General features: G+C 53.2%; 1 protein-coding gene across 2 annotated transcripts; it reads left to right on the top strand.

The window, feature by feature from the left end:
• Positions 1-4,590: 4,590 nt before the first annotated feature.
• On the top strand, positions 4,591-18,209 carry CCDC9 (coiled-coil domain containing 9). Of its 2 annotated transcripts, none has more exons than XM_038766833.1 (12): positions 4,591-4,654; positions 7,323-7,449; positions 7,540-7,644; positions 10,091-10,222; positions 10,671-10,964; positions 11,784-11,867; positions 11,963-12,139; positions 12,247-12,434; positions 14,277-14,323; positions 15,702-15,828; positions 16,137-16,251; positions 16,673-18,209. In XM_038766833.1, exons 2-12 carry the CDS (start codon positions 7,447-7,449, stop codon positions 17,165-17,167), a joined length of 1,767 nt encoding a protein of 588 aa, XP_038622761.1. In that variant the 5' UTR covers positions 4,591-4,654; positions 7,323-7,446; the 3' UTR covers positions 17,168-18,209. The 2 variants fall into 2 exon arrangements, with proteins under 2 accessions (XP_038622761.1, XP_038622762.1); XM_038766834.1 differs by having other exon boundaries at positions 4,611-4,654; positions 7,354-7,449.
• Positions 18,210-18,509: the final 300 nt, after the last annotated feature.

The following is an 18,509-nucleotide window of genomic DNA, read 5'->3' as shown; positions in this document are numbered from 1 at the left end:
CCCACACATTTAATCTGTCACCAAATCCTATCGGTTCAATCTTCGCAACTTCGCTAAAATCCACCCTTTCCATCCAAATTGCTACTATTCATTCATTCATTCATTCATTCAATCGTATTCAATCGTATTTATTGAGCGCTTACTGTGTGCAGAGCACTGTACTAAGCGCTTGGGAAGTACAAGTTGGCAACATATAGAGACGGTCCCTACCCAACAGTGGGCTCACAGTCAAAGTCTAAATGTATTGAGCACTTACTGTGTGCAGAGCACTGTCCTACATTACTACAAGAGAAGCAGCGTGGCTCCTTGGAAAGAGCCCGGGCTTTGGAGTCAGAGGTCATGGGTTCAAGTCCCGGCTCCGCCAGTTGTCAGCTGTGGGACTTTGGGCAAGTCACTTCACTTCTCTGGGCCTCCGTTACCTCATCTGTAAAATGGGGATTGAGATTGTGAGCCCCACGTGGGACAACCTGATCACCTTGTATTCCCCCAGTGCTTGGCACATAGTAAGCGCTTAACAAATACCATTATTATTATTATTATTACTACACGTAAGTGCTTGTCCTACATTAATCCAAGCACTTATCCTACCCTACTTCAATTACTGCCTCAGCCTCTTTGCTGACCTCCCTGCCTCCTGCCACTACCCACTCCGCTGCTGATCATTTTTCTACAAAAACGTTCAGTCCATGGTTCCCCACTCCTCAAGAACCTCCAGCGGTTGCCCATCCACCTCTGCCTCAAGCAGAAACTCCGTATCGTCGGCTTTAAAGCACTCGATCACCTTGTCCCCTCCTATCTTGGAGAAGCAGTGTAGTTCAGTGGAAAGAGCCCGGGCTTTGGAGTCAGAAGTCATGGGTTCAATCAATCAATCGTATTTATTGAGCGCTTACTGTGTGCAGAGCACTGTACTAAGCGCTTGGGAAGTCCAAGTTGGCAACATATAGAGACAGTCCCTACCCAACAGTGGGCTCACAGTCTAAAACGGGGAGACGGAGAACAAAACCAAACATACTAACAAAATAAAATAGAATAGATATGTACAAGTAAAATAAATAAATAGAGTAATAAACATGTACAAACATATATATGGGTTCAAATCCCGGCACCGCCGATTGTCAGCTGTGTAACTTTGGGCCAGTCACTTCACTTCTCTGTGCCGCAGTTCCCTCATCTATAAAATGGGGATGAAGACTGTGAGCCCCCCGAGGGACAACCTGATCACCTTGTAACCTCCCCTGCGCTTAGAACAGTGCTTTGCACATAGTAAGCGCTTAATAAATGCCATTATTATTATTATTATTATTATCTTACCTCATTAATTTCCTACTACAACCCAGCACTCGCCCTTCATTCCTTCATTCATTCCCCCTTTTAGACTGTGAGCCCACTGTTGGGTAGGGACTGTCTCTATATGTTGCCAATTTGTACTTCCCAAGCGCTTAGTACAGTGCTCTGCACATAGTAAGCGCTCAATAAATACGATTGATTCTGTTTAAAAGCAGTGTTGGTTTTCAAAAATGAATATTATCACACAGTTAAGCCACAGCAAAAAAGCTAGGATTAGATTTGCTTATGCATTTTCTCTGCACATAGTAAGCGCTCAATAAATATGATTGATGATGATGATGATGATGATGGGGATCACCTTGTCCCCCAGTCGGCATCCCCATTTTCCCGATGAGGGAACTGAGGCCCAGAGACCTTACCTCCTTCCCTTCCCCACAGCACCTGTATATATGTTTGTACATATTTATTACTCTATTTATTTTACTTGTACATATCTATTCTATTTATTTTATTTTGTTAGTGCGTTTGGTTTTGTTCTCTGTCTCCCTTTTAGATTGTGAGCCCACTGTTGAGTAGGGACTGTCTCTATATGTTGCCAATTTGTACTTCCCAAGCGCTTAGTACAGTGCTCTGCACATAGTAAGCGCTCAATAAATACGATTGATGATGATGATGATGATGATGATGATTCCTCTAGCTCCAACCTACTCACCGTACCTCAATCTTGTCTGTCTCGCCACCAACCTCCTGCCCACAGCCTGCCTCTGGCCTGAAACTTCTGCTTCCTTCATATCCAACAGACCATCACTCTCCCCACCTTCGAAGCCTTAGTTTCTTGGGGGTTTTTTTGGTATTTGTTAAGCGCTTATTACATTCCAGGCACAGTAACTGCGTGTCTTTGCACAAATCGCTTAACATCTCTGTGCCTCAGTTCCCTCATCTGTAAAATGGGAATTAAGACTGTGACCCCACTGAGGAACAGGGACTGGGTCTAACCTGATTAGATTGTACCTTCCCCAACGATTAGTATAGTACCTGGTACATTGTAAGTGCTTAACAAATGCCATAGTTATTATTTCTATTATTACTAGTCAGCGATTGTATTTATTGAGTACTTACTGTGTGCTTTGGAGAGTTCAATATGGCAATATATTGAGAAGCAGCATGGCTTAAAGGAAAGCGCCCGGGCTTGGGAGTCAGAGGGCTTGGGAGTCAGAGGACGTGGGTTCTAATCCAGCTCTGCCATTTGTCTGCTGTGTAGCCTGGGGCAAACCACTTAACTTCTCTGTGCTTCAGTTACCTCATCTGTAAAATGTGAATTAACATTGTGAGCTCCAAGTGGGACAACCTGACTACCTTGTACCTACCCCAGTGTTTAAAACAGTGCTTGGCACTAAGCACTTAATAAATACCATAATAATAATAATAATACATATAAGACACAATCCCTGCCCACAAGTTTATATACTAGAGGGGAAGCCAGACAATGTAAATACATAAAATTATGATTTTTCATTCAATCATATTTACTCATATTTATTGTTTTCTGTGTGCAGATCACTGTACTAAGCGCTTGGAAAGTACAATTCGGCAATAACGATGTTATTTGTTAAGCGCCCACTACGTGCCAAGCACTGTTCCAAGTGCTAGGGGTAGGTAAAAGGTAATCAGGTTGTCCCACGGGGGGCTCACAGTCTTAATCCCCATTTTCCAGATGAGGTAACTGAAGCACAGAGAAGTGAAGTGATTTGCCCAAAGTCACACAGCTGACAAGTGGTGGAGTGGTGGAATTAGAACCCATGACTTCCGACTCCCAAGCCCGGGCTCTTTCCACTAAAACACGCTGCTAAGTTTTGTATACAAGGGTTGTGGGGCAGGGAGGGGGAATGAATAATCAGCTGATAATGATGATAATAATAATGATGGCATTTGTTAAGCACTTACTATGTGCCCAGCACTGTTCTAAGCGCTGTGGTAGATACAAGGTGATCAGGTTGTCCCAGGTGGGGCTCACAGCCTAAGCATTGTGGCTCAGTGGAAAGAGCAAGGGCTTGGGAGTCAAGAGGTCACAGGTTCAAATCCCCACTCCGCCGCTTGTCAGCTGTGTGACTTTGGACAAGTCACTTGACTTCTCTGTGCCTCAGTTACCTCATCTGTACAATGGGGATGAAGACTGAGAGCCCCTCGTGGGACCTTAGTTGTCCCACTAAGTGCTTAGTACAGCTTAGACAGCGCTCAGTACAGTGCTCTGCACACAGTAAGCACTAATAATAATAATAATAATAATTGGCATTTGTCTTCCCAGACTGAGCCCCTTCCTTCCTCTCCCCCTCGTCCCCTTCTCCATCCCCCGCATCTTACCTCCTTCCCTTCCCCACAGCACCTGTATATGTTTGTACATATTTTTTACTCTATTTTATTTGTACATATCTATTCTATTTATTTTGTTAGTATGTTTGGTTTTTGTTCTCTGTCTCCCCCTTTTAGACTGTGAGCCCACTGGTGGGTAGGGACTGTCTCCATATGTTGCCAACTTGTACTTCCCAAGCACTTAGTACAGTGCTCTGCACATAGTAAGCGCTCAATAAATACGATTGATGATGGTGATGATGAAGTGCTTACTACGTGCAAAGCACTGTTCTAAGCGCTGGGGAGGATACAGGGTGATCAGGTTGTCCCACGTGGGGCTCACAGCCTTAATCCCCATTTTCCAGATGAGGGAATGAGGCCCAGAGAAGTGAAGTGACTTGCCCAAGATCACACAGCAGACATGTGGCGGAGTCAATCAATTGTATCTTTTGAGCGCTTACCGTGTGCAGAGCACTGTACTAAGCGCTTGGGAAGTACAAGTTGGCAACATATAGAGACAGTCCCTACCCAACAGTGGGCTCACAGTCTAAAAGGGGGAGACAAAACCAAACATACTAACAAAATAAAAGAAATAGAATAGATATGTACAAGTAAAATAAATAGAGTAATAGATATGTACAAACATATAGACATAGATACAGGTGGGGTTGGGATTAGAACCCAGGACCTCTGACTCCCAAGTCCGGGCTCTTTCCACGGAGCCTCGCTGCTTCTCGTGATGACGATGATGTTAACAACAATGTTAATAATTATAATAATAATAATAAAGGCGGGATCCTCCCAGACGAAACACACCACAAAAAGGACTGGGAGCTAATGGCGGGAAGAAGGAGGGCGGCTTCCCCTTTAAGAGCGGCTCCCTTTGTCCCGCCCCTTCCGGGAGGCGGGACCGGAAGTCAGCCCCTTCTCCGCGGGGGGGGAGCCGGAAGTGACGACTAGAGCTGTCGGCGAGGGACAGGGGAGCCCCGGGCCGGGCGGCGCGGGCTCGGGGCCGCCGGTGAGGGGCCGCGCGTCGGGGGCGCGCGTCGGGGGCGCGCCTCGCTCGGGGCCGCGCCCGGCTCGGGGCCCGGGGCCGCGGAGGCCGGGGGCGGGACGCGCCCACCGCGGAGGGAGGGGAGGGAGGGGGCGGGGCCCGGGGGGAACCACGTGGTTCGGCGGGGGCGGGGCCAGGACGCTCAGGTGCGAGGGGATTGGGCGAGGAGCGCAGGGGGCGGGGTTAGGACGCTCAGGTGCGAGGGGATTGGACGAGGGGCGCAGGGGGCGGGGCTAGGACGCTCAGGTGCGAGGGGGTTGGACGAGGCGCGCAGGGGGCGGGGCTAGGACGCTCAGGTGCGAGGGGGTTGGACGAGGCGCGCAGGGGGCGGGGTTAGAACGCTCAAGTGCGAGGGGATTCGGCGAGGAACGCAGGGGGCGGGGTTAGGAAGCTCAGGTGCGAGGGGATTGGGCGAGGAGCGCAGGGGGCGGGGTTAGAGCGCTCAGGTGCGAGGGGATTGGGCGAGGCGCGCAGGGGGCGGGGTTAGGGCGCTCAGGTGCAAGGGGATTGGGCGAGGAGCGCAGGGGGCGGGGTTAGAACGCTCAGGTGCGAGGAGCGCAGAGGGCGGGGTTAGGGCGCTCGGGTGCGAGGGGATTGGGCGAGGAGCGCAGGGGGCGGGGTTAGAGCGCTCAGGTTTGAGGGGTTTGGACGAGGAGCGCAGGGGCCGGGGTTAGGACGCTCAGGTGCGAGGGGATTGGGCGAGGCGCGCAGGGGGCGGGGTTAGGACGCTCAGGTGCGAGGGGATTGGACGAGGCGCGCAGGGGGCGGGGTTAGGACGCTCACGTGCCAGAGGATGGGGGCGGGGCGAGCACCCCCAGGTGTGAAGGGACACCATGAGGTGGATGGGGGCGGGGTTTAGAATCAATCAATCAATCAATCGTATTTATTGAGCGCTTCCTGTGTGCAGAGCGCTGTACTAAGCGCTTGGGAAGTACAAGTTGGCAACGTATAGAGACGGCCCCTACCCAACAGTGGGCTCACAGTCTAGAAGGGGGAGGCAGAACAAAACCAAACATACTAACAAAATAAAATAAATAGAATAGATTTGTACAAGTAAAATAAATAAATAAGTAAATAGAGTAATAAGTATGTACAAAGGAGGTGGGATGGAGGGGGGACGAGGGGGAGAGGAAGGAAGGGGCTCAGTGTGGGAAGGCCTCCTGGAGGAGGTGAGCTCTCAGCAGGGCCTTGAAGGGAGGAAGAGAGCTAGCTTGGAGTCGAGGATGACTCCAAGGTTGCAGGCTTGTGAGACGGGAAGGATGGTAGTGCCATCTACAGTGATGGGAAAGTCAGGGAGAGGGCAGGGTTTGGGAGGGAAGATAAGGAGTTCAGTCTTGGACATATTGAGTTTTAGATGGCAGGCAGACATCCAGATGGAGATGTCCTGAAGGCAGGAGGAGACACGAGCCTGACGGGAGAGAGAGAGAGAGAGCAGGGGCAGAGATGGAGATTATTATTACACTCAGGTGCTAAAGGATGGGGCAGAGGACAGGGGTTGGGGCTAGCACTCCCAGGTGTGAGGGGATAGGATGAGGTGGACAGGGAGTGGGGTTTAGAACAGTGCTTGGCACATAGTAAGTGCTTAACAAATACCGTTATTATGATTAAACTCAGGTGCTAGAGGATGGGGACAGAGGACAGGAGTCGGGGCTAGCACTCCCAGGTGTGAGGGGATAGGATGAGGTGGATAGGGAGTGGGGTTAGTACCTTCAGGTACTAGAGGATGGGCTCGAGGAGGGTGGAGGGGATTGTGTGTGTGTGTTAGGACAGAATTCAGGGGAAGGGACAAAAAAGGTAGTGTTGGGTGGTGGTGGTGGGGGCAACGACTTGGGGATTCCTTTCTGAACGATTCCTTTCTGATCACCCAACCTCCTGTCTCTCCCCACTTCAGTCTATACTTCACTCTGCTGCCCAGATTATCTTTCTACAGAAACGGTCTGGGCATGTCACCACCCCCCACCCCCCCAAAATTTCCAGTGGTTGCCCATCAACCTTCGCATGAAGCAAAAACTCCTTACTGTTGGCTTCAAAGCTCTCCATCACCTTACCCTCTGCTACTTCACCTCCCTTCTCTCCTTCTCCAGCCCAGCCCACACACTCCACTCCTCTGCCACTTACCTCCTCAGTGGGCCTCGTTCTCGCCTGTCCCGCCATCGACCCCTGGCCCACATCCTACCTCTGTCCTGGAATGCCCTCCCTCCTCACATTCGCTAAACGAGCACATTTCCCTCTTTCAAAACCCGACTGAGAGCCCACCTCATCCAGGAGGCCTTCCCAAACTGAGTCCCCCTTTTCCTCTGCTCCATCTCCCTTCCCCCATCGCCCCTACTCCCTCCCTCTGCTCTACCCCCCTCCTTGCCCCACAGCACTTGTGTATATATGTACATATTTTTTATTCTATTTTTGTTAATGATGTATATTTATGTATTTACATTGATGCTATTGCTGCCTGTCCACTTGCTTTGTTTTGTTTTGTTGTGTGTCTCCCCCCTTCTAGACTGTGAGCCCTTTGGTAGGGATTGTCTCTATTTGTTGCCAAATGTACTTTCCAAGCACTATAGTACAGTGCTCTGCACACAGTAAGTGCTCAGTAAATACAATTGAATGAATGAATGAATTTGGGGGGGTGGAGGGACTACCCCCATCTGTTCTTTTTCCCCTAGCACGGACCCTTGGAGCTGGAATCCCAGGGGATCCCCTGACCCACTGCTGTCGCAGCTGGCGGGTGTCCCTGTGACCCCTTCCAAGCCAGCGACATGGTAAGATGGGCTCTGAATGTGTGGCGGGATGGGCAGACAGGACGAACAGGGCGAATGTGGCAGCTCCCACCATCCTGCCCCTGTCTCTAGTCTGCCACGCTGGACCTGAGGTCGAAGGAGGAGAAGGATGCGGAGCTGGACAAGCGCATAGAAGCTCTGCGCAAGAAGAATGAGGCCCTGATCCGGCGTTACCAGGTGCCCGCCCCGTCCCCCCGACCAAGGGCATCCGTGGTCCCCTCACCTCGACTGATGCAGTCTGTTCCCCGGTCCAGTCAGGGCCTGTGTGGGGAAGAGGGGTGATGCCCAGCCAAGAAGCAGCATGGCCAAATGGATAAGAGCACTGGCCTGGGAATCAGAAGGACGTGGATTCTAATTAACAGGGCATAGCGAAAAGCAGCATGGCGTAATGGAGTGCTTTGCACATAGTAAGCGCTTAATAAATGCCATCATTATTATTATTATTAATGGATGGAGCACGGACCTGGGACTCAGAAGGACGTGGATTCTAATTAACAGGGCATAGCGAAAAGCAGCGTGGCGTAATGGAGTGCTTTGCACATAGTAAGCGCTTAATAAATGCCATCATTATTATTATTATTATTATTAATGGATGGAGCACGGACCTGGGAATCAGAAGGACGTGGATTCTAATTAACAGGGCATAGTGAAAAGCAGCGTGGCGTAATGGAGTGCTTTGCACATAGTAAGCGCTTAATAAATGCCATCATTATTATTATTATTAATGGATGGAGCACGGACCTGGGACTCAGAAGGACGTGGATTCTAATTAACAGGGCATAGCGAAAAGCAGCGTGGAGTAATGGCGTGCTTAGCACATAGTAAGCGCTTAATAAATGCCATCATCATTATTATTATTATTATTATTATTAATGGATGGAGCACGGACCTGGGAATCAGAAGGTCATGTGTTCTGATCCCAGCTCTGCTGTGGGACCTTGGACAAGTCACTTCACTTCTCTGGGCCTGAGCTACCTCACCTGTAAAATGGGAATTAAGACTGTGAGCCCCATGTGGGACAGGGACTGTGTTCCAACCTGATTGCCTTGTATGTACCCCAGCGCTTAGAACAGTGCCTGGCACATAGTAAGCGCTTAACAATGCCATCATCATTATTATTATTATATAGTAAGTGCTTAATAAATACCATTATTATTATTATTATTACTAGGTGGATGCAGGCTACGTCGGGAGGGGAAGGTCTTTGGTGGGGCAGGGCTGGGTCTCCACTCCCTAGACCTGTTCCCCAAGGGACTTGAGCACTTCAACTTGTACTTCCCAAGCGCTTAGTACAATGCTCTGCACACAGTAAGCGCTTAATAAATATAATTGATTGATTGGGGCTGAGTTGTGCATTTGCAAGTTGTGCAAGTTGGTCATTTAGGCATCAATGGTTTTTACTGAACACTCATTGTGGGCAGAGCGTTATTTTGAGTACTTGGGAGAGCACCATAGAGTTAGGAGACACGCTGTCTGCCTGACCTCAAGGAACTTGTGGTTTAGTTAGGGAGAAAGACACAAAGTAATTTACAGCTAGAAGAGAATAAAGATAAATATGTAGATGAGTGAGTGGTCTAGTATTAGGATGTATAAGTTGATCAGTTCAGATGTGCCCTGGGTGGGTGGGAATACACAAGTTCATAGTCGGGGCAGGTTAGGCAGATAATTGGGAAAAGCCTCATGATGGAACTGAGATTTCAGGAGCGCTGTGAATAATAACGATGATGATAATGATCAATAAAGCTACTATTTTAATTAATAATACAATATTATCAATATATTATCAATAAAATAATAGCTGCATTATTAAGCACTTACTAAGGGCCAAATACTGACTTAGATACAAGATAATCAGATCAGACAGTCTCTTGCCCACATGTGGCTTACAGTCTAGGTGGGGGGAGAGAGAACAGGTATTCCCTATGACCCCCCTCCGTCCTACCTCCTTCCCCTCCCCACAGCACTTGTATATATATTTGTACAGATTCATTACTCTATTTTACTTGTACATATTTACTATTGTATTTAATGATTTGCATATAGCTTTAATTCTATTTGTTCTGACAAATTTGACACCTGTCTACATGTTTTGTTGTCTGTCTCCCCCTTCTAGACTGTGAGCTGGTTTTTGGGTAGGGACTGTCTTTATATGTTGTCCAACTTGTACTTCCCAAGCACTTAGTACAGTGCTGTGCACACAGTAAGCGCTCAATAAATACAATTGAATGAATGAATGAATCCCCATGTCACAGATGAGGAAACTGAGGTACAGAGAAGTTAATCGACTTTCCCAAGATAGTAGGGCAGACAAGTGATGGAACTGGGATTAGGATCGAGGTCGTCTGTCTCTCAGGCCTATGCTCTTGCCACCAGGCCATGCTGCTTCTCTTTGAAACTGGGGAGGACAACACCCCAGCCCGAAGCGGGGCCCGGGGGATGGCGGTGAGGAGAAGGGTGCTGTGCAGGGATGCGTTTACAGCCTCCACTCCCCTTGCGAGATGGAGGAGGACAGAGGCAGGGGGTGATGGGGGGCGAAGTCCTGTGTCCGTTCCCCGTTGCGGAGGACCGCTCTCTGGGGACAGGGACGGGGGCTGAGGGGATGCAGCGTCCTCTCCCTGCACAGGAGATCGAAGAGGACCGCAAGCAGGCCGAGCGGGAGGGCATCGCGGTGACCGGGCCTCGAAAGAACCGCCCGGCTGAGGCTGACCTGGAGCGGAGACGGAGTGAGAAGGAGAATTTCTCTGTCACTGTGGAGGTGGGGGCTGCGCCCAGGGGGTGGGGAGGGACCGTTGTCGGGGGAATGGGGTGCTGAGGGGTTGGGAAGGGGCAATGGGACCAAGGGGCCTGGAGAAGCACCATGGCCCGGTGGCTAGAGCACGGGCCTGGGTTCTAATCCCAATTCCACCCCGTGTCTGTTGTGTGACCCTGGGCAAGTCACTTCTCTGTGCCTCAGTTCCCTCAGCTGTAAAAAATGGGAATTAAGACTGTGAGCCTAATGTTGGACAGGGACTGGGTCCAACCTGTTTACCTTATATCTGCCCCAGAGCTTAGTACAGTGCCTGGCACATAGTAAGCACTGAACAGATGCCACAGTTATTATTACTATTAGTTCCAAGGGGTTAGGATTAGGGGGAGGGGGCTGGGACACTTTCCTTCGTCTGACTCCTTTTCTCTCTCTCCCCCCGCGGCCCCCCCCAACCCAGGAGAAGTCGACAGCGGCGGAGAGGCGGTCCCCGGCTGCCCCCCGGCCTTCTGGCAGCCAGAAGGGCGGGCACAGCCCACTCCAGAAGGGAGGAGGTGGAGGGAGCCGGGCTGGCACCTACTCCTCCAGCCACTCAGCGCGGGGCGAGCGAGCCTGCCGGGACGGGGCGGGGGGCGGGGATGAGCCAGGCCAGGGTGAGCTGGCCGGAGGCCGGGGGCGGCGGGGCCGTGGCCGGGGAGCCGCCCTGGGGGCTGGAGATGCCGCGGTGACAGGTGGACCGGACCGCAGATCAAAGGTATTGGCCGGGGCACCGGGCCTGGAAGGTGGGGGGGGGGGGGGGGGGGGGCGACGGCGTGGAAGCAGCGTGGCGTAGTAGCGAAACGGCATGGCTTGGTGGAGAGAGCGCGGGCCTGGGAATCAGAAGGACATGGGTTCTAATCCTGGCTCTGCCACATGTCTGCTGTGTAACTCTGGCCAAATCAATCAATCAATCAATCGTATTTATTGAGCGCTTACTATGTGCAGAGCACTGTACTAAGCACTTGGGAAGTACAAATTGGCATCACATAGAGACAGTCCCTACCCAACAGTGGGCTCACAGTCTAAAAGGGGGAGACAGAGAACAGAACCAAACATACCAACAAAATAAAATAAGTAGGATAGAAATGTACAAGTAAAATAAATAAATAAATAAATAAATAGAGTAATAAATATGTACAACCATATATACATATATACAGGTGCTGTGGGGAAGGGAAGGAGGTAAGACGGGGGGATGGAGAGGGGGACGAGGGGGAGAGGAAAGAAGGGGCTCAGTCTGGGAAGGCCTCCTGGAGGAGGTGAGCTCTCAGCAGGGCCTTGAATCACTTATCTGCGCCTCAGTTGCCTCATCAGTAAAATGGGGATTGAGACTGTGAGCCCCGCGTGGGATGGGGACCGCGTCCAACCCAATTTGTGTGCATTCACCCCCGCGCTTAGTACAGTGCTTGGCACCTAGTGAGCCCCTAACAAATATTATTATTAATTATTATTCTGCCTAACTGCCCCGCAGGCCTGAGGAAGGCCAGATAGCAGAGCGGGTTACCGCTCCTAAACGGTTGCTTGTCCCCGCCAGGAGTGGGAGGAGCGGCGGAGGCAGAACATCGAGAAGATGAATGAGGAGATGGAGAAGATTGCGGAATACGAGAGGAACCAGAGGGTGAGTGGGGGGATTTGGAGGCCACGGGCCGGCCCCTGGATCCTGCAGCGGGAGGCTCAGCTGGGCCTGAGCCCTCGCTTTCCCCACCCCTGCAGGATGGGCTGCGGGAGAAGAATCCCGTGAGGAACTTTCTGGACGACCCGCGCCGGAACGGGCCGCTGCAGGAGCCAGAGCGGGATCGGCGGCAAGGCAGCCGGAGGCACGGGCGCAACTGGGGCGGAGCGGACTTCGACCGCGTGCGCAGTGGGCTGGAGCGGCAGCAGGAGCGCCACGTGGGTCCCTGGGGGCGAGGGCGTGGGGGGGTTAGCAGGAGGGCCACGAGGCGGCAAGGGGTCCAGCCGGACCCCGGTCCTGACCCGCACGGTCCGGTATTCCCCAGGGCCGGCGGGCAGGGCCCCGGTCCGGCGTGGGCGGGGATATCACGCTGTCCATGACGGGGCGGGAGCGGGCGGAGTACGTGCGCTGGAAGCAGGAGCGGGAGCAGATAGATCAGGAACGCCTGCAGCGGCACCGCAAGCCCACGGGCCAGTGGCGACGCGAATGGGATGCTGAGAAAACAGACAGAATGTGAGTGTTTTTCCCCTGCCTTCCCCTCTCCCCCACCTCCCCGCTTCTCCCCTCATCTCTCTTTTTGCCCCACCTCCCCATATTGCTCTCCCATCTCTCCCTCACTGCTTCCCCACCGCTTCCTCTTATCACTTCACTTCTCTGTGCCTCAGTTACCTATTTGTAAAATGGGGATTAAGACTGTGAGCCCCCCGTGGGACAGCCTGATCAACTTGTAACCTCCCCAGCGCTTAGAACAGTGCTTTGCACATAGTAAGCGCTTAATAAATGCCATCATTATTATTATCTCCCCCAATTTTCACCCCGTCTCATCTATCCCCCACTCCCCTCCTCTTTCCCCAGCCCATCTCTCCCCCATCACCCTCTACCTCTCCCCTATCTCTTTCCTTTATAATAATAATAATAATAATAATGATAATGATGGCATTTATTAAGCACTTACTTTGTGCAAAGCACTGTTCCTAAGCACTGGGGAGGTTACAAGGTGATCAGGTTGTCCCACGTGGGGCTCCCAGTCTTAACCCCCATTTCACAGATGAGGTAACTGAGGCACAGAGAAGTTAAGTGAGCTGCCCAACGTCACACAGCTGACAATTGGCAGAGCCGGGATTTGAACCCATGAACTCTGACTTTGAAGCCCGTGCTCTTTCCAGTGATCCATGCTGCTTCATCCTTTATCTCTACTCCCTTTCATCCCCCATCTTTCCCCAACCCATCTCCCCCAAATGTCCCTCCCTCTCCCCCACTGCCTCACCCCCTCTGGTATTTGTTAAGGCCTTATCATGTGCCAGGCACTGTATCAAACACTAAGATAGACACAACAGGTTCGACACAGTCTGTGTTCTGCAGAGGGCTCATAGAGAGGCAGCATGGCTTTGCACAGGGTAAGCGCTTAATAAATACCATCATTATTATTATTATAGTCATAATCCCCACTTTGTAGATGAGGTAACTGAGGCCCAGAGAGGTTAACTGACTTGCCCAAGGTCACACAGCACACAGGTGGGAGAGCTGGGATTAGAACTCAGGCCCTCTGACTTCCAGGCTTGTGCTGTTTCTTCTTCTCCTTATTCCTACTCCTCTGTCTCCCCTCCGCTCCCCTCATCATCATCATCATCAGAATTTATGTGGTTGCATACTCTGTCCCTGGTGCTACACTAAGCATGTGAGAATAGAATCAGCATGGCGTAATGGCTAGAATACAAGCCTGGGAGCCAGAAGGTCATGGGTTTAATCCCGGATCCACCACTTGCCCGCTGTGTGACCTTGGGCAAGTCGCTTCACTTCTCTGGGCCTCAGTTTCCTCATCTGGAAAATGGGGATTGAGACTTTTAAGCCCCACCTGGGACAAAGGACTGTGTCCCACCCTATTCGCTCGTATCCATCCCAGCGCTTAGTATGGTGCCTGGCGCACAGTAAGTGCTTAATAAATACCATTATTAATAATAATAATAATAATAGTACAAGAGGTAGTTAACCTGATCTCTGCCCTCAAGGAGCTTCCAGTTTAATGGAGAATTTATTTATTTATTTTACTTGTACATATCTATCCTATTTGTTTTATTTTGTTAGTATGTTTGGTTTTGTTCTCTGTCTCCCCCTTTCAGACTGTGAGCCCACTGTTGGGTAGGGACTGTCTCTATATGTTGCCAATTTGTACTTCCCAAGCACTTAGTACAGTGCTCTGCACATAGTAAGCGCTCAATAAATACGATTGATGATGATGATGATGAGAACTACTCCCTTTTCTCTCCAGTCCTCCACCCCCAGCTTGTTGTCCCTGTCCTGCCTCCTCTGCTCTGCTCTTACTCTGCTCCCACTTTGCTTTTTCCCCCATTCCAGGTTCCAAGACGCCTCAGCCCCAGCCCCCGAGCCCACCAGCCGGCAAGGTAAGTATTCCAGCCGCGGCCTTGGGGCCGGACGCCGTCTCCGATGGCTTGGAAGGACTGAGAGCTGGCTCCTCATTTATTCGTTCAGTCAGTCGTATTTATTGAGCGCTTACTGTGGGCAGAGTGCTGTACTAAGTGCTGGGAAAGGACAATACAGCAATAAACAGTGGCATTCCCTGCCCACAATGAGCCTGCAGTCTAGAGAGGGGGAGACAGACATCATCATCAGTACAAGTAAATGTAATGACAGATATAGACATGAGTGTTGCGGGCCTGGGACGGGGCAGAGCAAAGGGGGCAGGTCACGGTGACGCGGAAGGGAGTGGGAGATGAGGAAAAGTGGGACTTAGTTTGGGAAGGCCTCGGAGGAGATAATAATGATGGCATTTATTAAGCGCTTACTATGTGCAAAGCACTGTTCTAAGCACTGAGGAGGTTACAGGGTGATCAGGCTGTCCCATGGGGGGCTCACAGTCTTCATCCCCATTTTCCAGATGAGGGAACTGAGGCACAGAGAAGTGAAGTGACTTGCCCAAAGTCACACAGCTGACAGTTGGCGGAGCCGGGATTTGAACCCACGACCTCTGACTCCAAAGCCCGGGCTCTTTCCGCTGAGCCACGCTGCTTCTCCTAAGGAGATGGGCCTTCAATAAGGCTCTGAAGGGGAGGAGAGTAATTGCCTGTAGGATTTGAGGAGGGAGGGCGTTCCAAGACAGAGGCAGGATGTGGGCAAGGGGTTGGAGGTGAGACAGGTGAAATCGAGGCAGAGTGAGAAGCTTAGCACTAGAGGAGGGATGGAGGCACCGCCCCCATGCCCGGGTCTGCTGTCCTGTCTCTGTGCGGGGCATCCCAGGGAGTGGCAGAGCCCTCGGGGGTTGAAGGGGTGGGGGGCTCAGGAAGTTCAGAGCCCATGGAGGGGACAGACCATCTCCGGAGACTGGGGCTCCGCACGGCCGAGAGGCAAGAGCCCGGGCTTGGGAGTCAGAGGACGTGGGTTCTAATCCCGGCTCCGCCACTTGTCTGCTGTGTGACCTCGGGCAAGTCACTTCATTTCTCTAGGCCTCTGTTACCTCATCTGTAAATGGGGACTAAGACTGTGAGTCCCATGTGGGACAGGGACTGAGTCCAATCTGATTACCTTGTATGTACCCCAGTGCTAAGAACAGTGCCTGGCATATAGTAAGTGCTTAACAGATACCATAATTATTATTATTTGTTTGTATTAATGCCTGCCTCCCCGTCTAGACTGTAAGCTCATTGTAGTCAGGGAACGTACCGGTTTATTGTTCTAGTGCACTCTCCCAAGTGCTTAGTACAGTCCTTTGCATACAGAAAGCGCTCAATAAATACAATCAAATGAATGAATGTCTCTCCGCAGATGTGGCCAGTGCCCGGCCCCCCAAGCCCCCGACCTTCAGGGAGTTCCTGTCGGAGCATCAGGCCACCGGGTCCCATCGCCGGAAGCAGCGGGCCCGGGCCAGGGGACCCAGCAAGGCCTCCTACAGGTAAGGCCGGGCCAGGGGTGCCCCCCGTCTGCCCTCCGTCCATCCGTGGGAGCGGGGAAGGTTACCGACGAGGGGACCCCAGGGGCCGATGCTGGTTTTTGGGGTTGGCCGCTGGGGCCCAGATGCGGCTGAGCTCCGTTGTGGAGGTGGGGAGTGAGTGGGGTCAGGCCTCAGAGCAAAATAAAAGCAGGTGGAAGTGTAGGGAGCAGCCTAAATGAAATCGGGCAGCGGATCGGAGGGGAGGATGAAAAGACCCTCCCCGGCTCTGCCGCTGCCGCCCTAACCTTGCTGCCCCCGTGACCGAGCAGCCACCATGACGACCGGTGGGAGCAGGAGGAGGAAGAGGGACAGGAGGAGAAGCCCACCCCGCCGGAGCCTCCAGGGGCCGAGGAGGAGACGGCCGCGCTTGGCCGGGGTCCCGAGGTGTGTGGGGCTGTGGAGGAGGGGCGGGGGGGGGGGGGGCCCCCCCCCCCACAGGTGATGGGACAAAGTGGGGGTGGGGCCAGAACCCCTCTAGGTGGGAGGGGGGACGGGGATGATTAATTTGTCACCTGGAAGCTCCCTAGGCTCAGTGTGGGAAAATGCTGTTGATGGATTAGGTGGGGGCGGCTAGGAGTCTCCAGGTGGGGAGAGGTCAACCAACAGTCCCTTCCCTACCACGCGTCCAGCAGCCTGTGGGCTGCCGCGCTCCCCCGCCGGATAGTAAACTCCACGAGGGCAGGACTGGGCCTTCCTCAGCCCCTGGCTTCGGTGCACACCGGGAATGGAGGCTGGAAGTGCGTGGGTTGTGGGGGGAGAGGGTCCCACTTCTAACTCCTTCGTTGCTCTCCTCTGCTCCCTGTAGGCCAAGGACCCCGGCCCCTCAGAGACCCCCAACAGTCACCTGGCCCCCTCCCCCTCCCCTGAAGAGGATGAGGATCAGTGGGAAGATGTGAGTGAGGATGGGGAGGAGGAGGTGGAGGAGGAAGAGGAAGAGGAGCGCAGCGGGGAAGACTCTATGGAAGAGGAGGAGGAGGAAGAAGAGGAAGAGGAGGAGGGCGGGAAAGGGGATGGGGAGGGCCATTGCTCACAAGTCCAGCTGTCCAGCCCCAACCCCAGCCCCAGTCCTGGTCCCAGCCCCCAGAGCCAGGGCGCTAAGCCCCCCAGCCCTCAGATCCAGGGCGCTAAGCCCTCCAGCCCCTTCTCTCCAGCCAAAGGCTACCAGCCCGTGTCTGACTGGGGTGAGGAGATGGAGCTGAACTCTTCACGGAGCAGTGTGGGTGACAGCCCCCCAGAGGCCCCCCGGCCCGGCCTAGCAACCCCATCCAATGGTCACGCGGCCCCTGCTGAGGGGCGCTGAGAGGCAGAACGGGGGAGCTGTCGGGATACAGGGGACGGGGAGACAGAGGAGGATGGAGGTCAATCTATCCAGGCCCCCAGGGGGAATGTAGGTGCACAAGCCCTGGCCCTTGACTCAGTCTGCCCCGTGTTTTGAGGGACAGATTGATAAGTGAAGCCCCCCCCCTACAGCAGGGGATGCTGTCAACCTCCCCTTTTCCAGCCCCTGCTTGGGAGTGGGGGTGGGGGGCTTCTCCCAACTGAGTATAGTCAGAGGCTCCTGCTGTCCCCCACCCACAAGCCCCCAGCCTTCCAGGCCTGCCACTGAGCCTGAAGCTGGACCCCCACATCAGGGGAGACAGGGACTGCAGCCCCCTCCCAGCAGGCTCCAGCACTGGGGCCCGGAGCCCAAGGGACAGGCCCTAGCATGAGTCCAACCTCATCGGGCCTGGGGGTGGACAGGATGGGCTCTCCTCCTGCCCTGCCCTCTGGAATGTCTGGATGGTGAGCCCGGGGGGGGCTGCCCTCGCCCCAGCCAGGGGTCCCTGCCCATCCCTCCATCCCCCTCCCCTGCTGCGGGACCAAGGAGAGAGCCAGCACGAGCATGAGGGACTGGTGACCACAATCAATGGAATTTATTGAGCGCTTGCGGTGGGGCGAGGGCTGTACTAAGCGCTTGGGAGAGTCCAGCACAACAGCGTGGGTGGATAGACATGATCCCTGCCCTTAAGGAGCTCACGGCATGGTGGAGGTTTGGGCTCCCAGAAGGCCTATCTGTGCCTCATGTCTGGACAACTGGCGGCTATCAGCTCCCCTTCCCCCACTCCCACCCCGCCGACACTGACCACAGAGCCGCCGCTCCGGCCCTTAGTCCCCGAGCCCCCAGCCAGCGGGGGTGGAGGGGAAGAAGGGCACTCCAATTTTAGCTGACAGGGGCCCTGGAGAGCAGGGAGTTCCATCCATGTGCCACACCGCTTCTAACATGCCCTGAGACCAGCTGTGCCCCTTCATACCTGTTCTGTCTATCTGTCTATTAAATACTGTGCAACCTCTATACACACCTACCCTCTGCTCTCTGTCCTGGTGATGACATTTCTCCTTGGTGGGGGGGAGAGGGAAAGGTTTGGGGCGGGGGGTTACCCCTTTCTCCCTACTAGGCTGTCAGCCCCTGAGTTACGTGGTTACTATGGCTTGGGGGAGCAGCATGACAAATGGGGCAGGGGGAGCTGGGCTATATATGCTGTAAAGGGGGGAAGGGAGCTGGGCCATATACTCTAAAGGGGGGAGCAGTGTAGTAGGGGCAAGGGCATTAGGGGCAGTTGAGCCAGGTACACTGGAAGGGGTTGGCAGTGTGGCACAGGCAG

This window comes from Tachyglossus aculeatus, chromosome 26, assembly GCF_015852505.1.
Source record: "Tachyglossus aculeatus isolate mTacAcu1 chromosome 26, mTacAcu1.pri, whole genome shotgun sequence".
NCBI lineage: Eukaryota > Metazoa > Chordata > Mammalia > Monotremata > Tachyglossidae > Tachyglossus > Tachyglossus aculeatus.
The sequence above is the reverse complement of the archived record's forward strand: the minus strand, read 5'-3'. Positions and strand labels throughout refer to the sequence as shown.

Coding starts and splice junctions, on each gene's coding strand:
- CCDC9 (XM_038766833.1), top strand. Junction 7,645..10,090: donor CCCTGATCCGGCGTTACCAG/GTGCCCGCCCCG, acceptor CTCCCTGCACAG/GAGATCGAAGAGGACCGCAA. Junction 10,223..10,670: donor ATTTCTCTGTCACTGTGGAG/GTGGGGGCTGCG, acceptor CCCCCAACCCAG/GAGAAGTCGACAGCGGCGGA.